This window comes from Morone saxatilis, unplaced genomic scaffold, assembly GCF_004916995.1.
Source record: "Morone saxatilis isolate NCDOM2014 unplaced genomic scaffold, NCSU_SB_2.0 Contig8, whole genome shotgun sequence".
Taxonomy (NCBI): Eukaryota; Metazoa; Chordata; class Actinopteri; family Moronidae; genus Morone; species Morone saxatilis.
This window is the reverse complement of record NW_023340257.1, coordinates 21,652,988-21,659,903: the sequence shown is the minus strand read 5'-3', so window position 1 is coordinate 21,659,903 and position 6,916 is coordinate 21,652,988. Positions and strand designations below refer to the sequence as shown.

The following is a 6,916-nucleotide window of genomic DNA, read 5'->3' as shown; positions in this document are numbered from 1 at the left end:
CTCCCCCACCTCCACCTCCTCCTCCACCCCCAGCCCCTGGCCTCCCTCCATTCCTAAATGGCACAGGCCTCATTGCGAAGGGGGCCCGTCGGAGCTCCAGGATGCGCAACTTCAACTGGGAAACTCTTCCAAAACACAGTGTGATTGGAAAGCACAACATCTGGACGGCAGATAAGACTGATGGGGAATATGAGCTGGACACTGATCACATGGAGGAGCTGTTCAGCCACAAGCAGAACCAGCAAAAAGTCAAGGCCCTGAACCGCCAGAGTCTGAGGGGGCTGCCAACTGCTGCCTCAGGAGGGGAAATGGTGAGTAGAACCAGCCACAGGATGTCAGACTTTGCTGAATCAAAGTGACACTTGAATAGATTGAATTTTTTGGTGTTTTTTGTTGTGCAAGGCTGTGATATCCAGACAAAGTTCTTTTGACCTGGATTGATTTTTTTCCCTACGCATGCAGTCGAGATAAACAGGAAACATTCTTACAATGTTTCCCTCAGCTAAAAACTAAAATAACACTATTACATTAACTGTCTATTGGATGTGGATAATGACCTCCTCTGTTTAACTCATGCTGCATATGCCACAATCACAATTTATATTTATAGGGATTGAGGCCAAAGTGATACTTTAGGAAGATCATTTTGTTAAAACTCTTGTAACTGTAATAATATTGCATTGCCAGAGTAGTAATAAGAAAGTCTAAACAACACTGTGTTTTAATTTAGAATCACTCAATGCAAGGGTGGAGTCTCACTATTCTTCATATCTGTTTGCCAAAGGAAGGTATGGTTGTGTCCTCATACAGCCCTATTCTGTTTAGTAGCCTACTTCTGCTCTGTATTCAAGCTACTATAATAAACTGCATTTATTGTCATTCATTTAAAGACAGGTCTTAAGTCACTAGATTTTTTCATATCCATTTATAACCTGCACTGTCATTTACTCTGTAGATCAATCGATGCTATTTGTATAACAAAAGTGGGTTAAAATCTGTTATTTAACTTTTACTTTGACCTGTGTCCCTTTTTCCAAGTGAAACACTGATCACTAATGCAAAATGGTATCTTTTCCCTGATTGTTCAATACAATCAACTCAGAGAATTCCTAACCTTTGGAATCATCTGTCTGTTTAGAAAGCTGGGTATCTGGAATACAAAAGACGCTGCTTATGCCAATAGTGAAATTATCTTAGCAACTGACAAGCTGATTATATCCAGGTCTGTTTCTGTTTCCACTCCCAGGTTTCCATCCTCAGCTCCAAGAGGAGCATGAACATTGGAATTTTCCTAAAGCAATTCAAGAGGTGAGTCAGTGACAGTATTTTTAAGGTGTGATTGTTTTTGCACAACATTTGTCGTGTTCCTCTTTAAAACAACACAAGACGAGGCAGACAGATTAATTTGCAACAGGGCTGCCTCATGCTCACAAACCTTTGAAACCCAACATGTCCTGGCAGGTCTGATCTACGCTGTTTTACAGCTCTAACAGGTTACCTTGCTGTATTGTAAATGTATTGCCCAAGGCTACTTGGCATATGCAACAGGAAATAGAAAAATCACAATACAGCTGTTATGATGGCCTCAAAACATGAACACAACAACTGAAAACGTGTTTCTTGTCAAATATATTCTATCATTCTAATGCCCTGCACAGTGTTTTTCTGGGATTGACATCAAAAGCTATTTTGCAAAGTTATTTGAGCAGGTAGAGGCTTGTTGGTGTCAGCAGCCCAACTTGCAAATATGTGGTAAGTCCCAACCCTAAACCAAAACATCAAGATCATTTGTGCTAAAGATCTGAACCCTGTCTGTCTCTCCGCCTCCCTCCACAGGCCTGTAAAAGACATGATTAAAGAAATTAAATCAGGAAGTAGTCTCAGTTTTCCTTCTGGAAAACTGAGGGAGCTGTGCAAGCTGCTTCCAGATGAAGTGGAGGTACGTGTGTCAGCTATATATTAATTTCCTTTTAATTGTTGGTCCGTAATTTTCCCTCAAAAAACACAGTCTGGTTTTAATATTTGCTTTTTTTGTCTCTTTCAATAAATGCAGGAAAAGCAGCTGGTCAACTTTAAGGGTGATCACTTCGCTCTCCCTGAAGCAGACCTGTTTATGGTAATGCTTGTCAAGATTCCCAGGTGAGTTACTTGTATGAATGTAATTCCATGCATTGCAAATGTTAAATGTCAGTGGTGGTTTGCTAATGATGGAAACCTTGTGTCTTTTAGTTATGAAGAGCGCCTCAGCAGCTTGGTGCTCAAAGAGGAATTTTTCCCCCTCATGGATGAAATGAGAGAATTCATTGGCACTTTGACATCTGCTGGAAAGGGTATTGTTAGTTTCCCTGGATTTTAAATAGATAAGACTCATAACAGATTGTGTGCAAAAATAGTTGTAAAGCCATTTAGACTTAGTGTTGACCGTTTGTGTCTTCTTTCAGAGCTCTTGGAGTCTGATCATCTTCATTCTGTCATTCGCCTGGTACTGAAGACTGGAAATTACATGAATGCGGTGAGTGTATAATCTATGATAGTGGAGTCTTGGATGACTTTCCTTTGTGTTGGTGCATCTCTGAATCTCATTTAATTTATTTGATCACAGGGTGGTTATGCAGGCAGTGCCATCGGCTTCCGAATGGCTTCTCTGTTGAAGTTAGTGGACACCAAAGCAAACAAACCTGGAATGAATCTTATGCATTATGTTGTGATGGCAAGTAGCTTTTATTACTTTAGTCTGATTACAATATACAGTCAGTTTAAGATATGTTTGTGAAATGTGATTTTTATACATACTTTCGTATTCACTACAGCAAGCTCAGAAGGCAGACATGGCACTGCTTAAATTTCCAGAACAACTCGAACACATTGAAGCTGCAGCAAGGTAAACAATCTTGATGTAAAGGTACTCAGCATATTTTAACCTTCTTTTTGTTTGCTGCACCATCAGAATTAATCATTTTCTTCATTCTTTTCAGATTAAATAAAGGTGAAATTGAAGCAGAGTTTGAAAGACAGGTAAAGAAGGTACAAAATGCTAAAGCGGACACCTTGAAGCAGGAAGACCTAAAGGCACAGATGGAGGACTTTCTGAAGGTGAGGAAGCCTTTTCTTAGGATATTGGGTGTCGTGTGTGTAAATTACATGTTCTAATGTTTTGATTTGGGCTCCACGTAGGAGGCTGAGGTCTGCTTGGCAGAGATAGAGGCTGATCTTCAGGAATTGCAGTCAGTGAGTGACTCTGTGGCAGAGTACTTCTGTGAAGACCCAACAAAATTCAAACTGGATGAGTGTTGCTTCATTTTCAACTCATTTTGTGAGAAATTTATGCGGGCCATGCAGGTGAGCTTGTATACTAGCATTTTTTACTTAGCAAAGGTAAAGAAAAATGTCTGATCCATTAACTGTGTGATTTTCTGCAGGAAAACAAGGCTCGAGAAGTGGCAGAGGTGCAGCGAAGACACAGAGACAGATTGCAGTGTTCTACCAAACGCAGGTCCACAGCTACCTGCTCCAGTAGAGACAAGGAAATGGATGGAATTGCATTGGAGTCCGTACTACAGAACCTCCTTACCAATCGAGGCTCTCGGAGAAGACTTGGAAGGCCTTCATCCTCTCATGGAAGCCCCACAAGAGACAGCCCCAACAACGGGAGCCTATCGGAAATTACTTCTCAGGTAAACCTCCCCACTGGAAATCAAAAGAGAGGAGGCTCTTTTGGAGTCAAGGAGATTGGCAGAAAAGAATGGAATTCAGCAGCTGAACTCACAGAGAGCTCTTCACAAAAGAAAGCCCTGTATAATAGTGAGGACAACAAGGCAAAAGGTGGCATTCCTCATGAGGAAGAGATGAAAACTTCCAGAAAAGAGGACTCTAGAGGTTTTACACACCCAGCCAATAGGACCACCAGCATTTCCTCCAGATCATTCTCAGCCACCACTGATGATGATGAGGAAGATCTACAAGACAATAATGAGGAGGAGGCCCAAAAGTTGCGTGAGGCATCTAAAAAGGTTTTGCATTTTCAGAACAGCCGTGGCAGTTCCTCATCCGTGGACTATACTATGGAAAATCTAAAATCTTCCGGTGCACCTACCGTCTTGCCTCGTCAACGCACCTTCAATGAGGCTACAGAGAGACATCCCGGAGACCCAACCAATGAGGATTTAGTAAAATTTTTACTCAATCCTCAGTCCTCCTCAAAACGTAACCTTGGCCGCCGTCATACTCTACCTACCAAAGTGCCAAAAACTGAGGAAGAGGAGGATAATCTGTGGGCTCAGCCTCCTGTCAGAACTCCTAATTCTGCAGTAAGAGAAAAGGGGTCAATGCTAGCAGAGGGTGCTGGACATAATCCCTCAAAACAAGTGTTTGACTTTACTGACATAGCTCACAACTTTAAAAAAACTGGTGCTCAAGAACAGAATTCTCCATTAGCAGAGATGAAAAGCAAGCCAGATGTTACTGTAGCTCACATTCCAGATGAACGGCTTGGGGAAAAAAAACAAGAGGGCAAATCTGTGGAGCCCACAGGCAGCCACTTGCAGAGGAATAGTGAAAATATTACCCCCAAGAGTACATGGATTAAGACTGAAACCTCTGGACTTTTTTTTAGCTTTTTAAAACGCCTCAGCGATATGAGCAAACTGCCAAACAGCAGCGAAACTGTCCACAAGAGCACTGACTCTAGTGTATAAGCTTTGAGAAATGTAAAATTTTAAGTCAGGGAAGCACATGTAACTTTAGTGTTACTTGTAATTAACTCATCATGGTGATGATGTAGTGTTTTTTTTTAATGTTACTTTTGTAAATTGAAAATTAGGTTGTAAAGAGATGGAAAGAAGGTTCGCAGAAAGTTGTTGGAAAATATTTTTGACAGAGAAAGGACATATTGTATGTTGTACCACTAGATGGCAGAATGTGACAGCAGCATGGTAAACTGTTGCTCAGAAAGTAGGGGTTTTGTTGATGTCCAGGCAATCTGTACATTGTTTAGTAAACAAAAGAACAATGGGTACACTCGCTGTAAATGTTTTTTTCCTAATTTTTTATCTATGCATTATATATATTATATATTATTATATATATTATTTATATTCCCTTAACAGTATGGCATTCCTCATCAAGTGTTTCTTCTTGTATAGATTACAATATATAATGAAGAATGTATTGAGAAAGTAAATGAATGTTCAGTGTAAGTATACGAGAGCATAGATAAATCAAACTGTATGTAAAATATTGGTTCGATTGTTATTTTTGATACTTAAAATATAAATGACTACTTGTACTATAAATTCTTGAATTCAATGTTTTTATGTTTTTTTTGTTTTACATTGATGAACTTGTTTTGATGTTTTCCTCTGTTATTGTCTCATAATCATATCAATCCAGAAGGTTGGGGGTGCTTTCAGGGTCTTACTCAATTCAGCCATTGTTTTGGCCTTAAATGGGTCAGTGTTACAAAGGCAGCCTGTATTTGAGCAGAGCTAGACTATGGACTTATAGTGGCAAAGTAAAGGGTACTGATCTCAAATTAACTTGGGAAGAGATTACCGTGGTTGAATGGCCAACACCAGGTAGCCTATTAAAATGGGAAAACACTGCTCGTTGCAATGCCAAACAACAACCCCCCTGTCTTCACAAGGGTCAGTGAGGCCACAGCTTGTGTCAAAACATGTAGGAGTTGATACCTGTAGGAGTAATTAGCTTTTTTAGGATTTTCTGACTGAAGTGTTACAACAGGGTATAAAAGATAACTTTTTATTTAGTAATGTGCTCACTTAAACACCAACTGGAGTGATCTGCATGCTTTTTTTCCCTTTGTAATGAAATACACTAAAATGGATAGCCATGGAAATTACAGAGAAACAAACAACATTGTCACTTAACTGTGTGATTTCAAAGTCTTTGTAATGGTATCGTTAATCAGTGACAGTGGTAAATAAATATCTAGGACAATAAGAAGATCACTGAAGTGACCATTTGACTCTACTCTCCACCTCCACTTACAACTTACCTATTACATTTTTATTAACAAATAAAAAATCAACCACATGTTTATAGGGCTCTACAATGACTGTAATGTGTGATGACAGTCCTACAGTTCATCTGATCTATCTATCCATCCCACTCATGTGAGGGGCTAGTTTTGAGGTTCAAGATAGTAATTCTGAACTCCACACTAGAAATACTATTGTTCTTTCCTACTTGCTTTTGAAATTACATAGCCATGTAATGCCTTTCAGTTCAGTTTAAGATAAAGGGCACAAATAAAAGAATAGAAGTGGATCTTGTTATCTGTATTCTATCATGAGCCATAAAATTAGTTACCAAAATTCTATCAAAAATGACAATAATGATGTATAATAATTTAATATAATTGCATCAATTTTAAATTGGCATTTCAATAATGAGTGTCTATAAGAAATTATACCTTATTACTGGATTATTTGTATTGTTGCATCATTTGTTCAAAATACACCTGCAATAACAATGATGTCTACGATTTGATTTACCACATTATTTAGGTATCTATCTATCTTAAGTACTGTAGGATTTGGCAATTATCAGTTGTTAGAGACAGCCATGAAGAAAATCTTTCCAATAACGGGTAGCCTAGATTAAATATATATATAATTTAGCCATAGCAAATCTAACATATCATAATGTTATGTTCTTTATAATATAGGAATGTGTGATGAAATAGTAAGAAATTAGGATTTTTCTCACTAGTTTAACTGTACGAGTCTCTGCAGTGAGAGTTACCTACAGTATGTATTGTGTGACCTGCTCACTGCTGCTGCTGCTGCTGCTTCTGCCAGACTGCAGCAGCCATCTTGACTAAACTACGATGGAAGCAGTCTCCATGGCAACTCCACTTTGCAGAATAAAACCCAGAGATGACTGTGTTTGCCTCTCA

General features: G+C 39.1%; 1 protein-coding gene across 1 annotated transcript; it reads left to right on the top strand.

Annotated features, from left to right (window-relative positions):
• Window positions 1–8: 8 nt before the first annotated feature.
• On the top strand, window positions 9–6,057 carry LOC118341827 (protein diaphanous homolog 2-like). Its single transcript, XM_035680223.1, has 11 exons — window positions 9–311; window positions 1,247–1,308; window positions 1,837–1,939; window positions 2,054–2,139; window positions 2,230–2,330; window positions 2,442–2,512; window positions 2,603–2,710; window positions 2,811–2,881; window positions 2,976–3,093; window positions 3,175–3,339; window positions 3,420–6,057. Exons 1-11 carry the CDS (start codon window positions 102–104, stop codon window positions 4,692–4,694), a joined length of 2,370 nt encoding a protein of 789 aa, XP_035536116.1. The 5' UTR covers window positions 9–101; the 3' UTR covers window positions 4,695–6,057.
• Window positions 6,058–6,916: the final 859 nt, after the last annotated feature.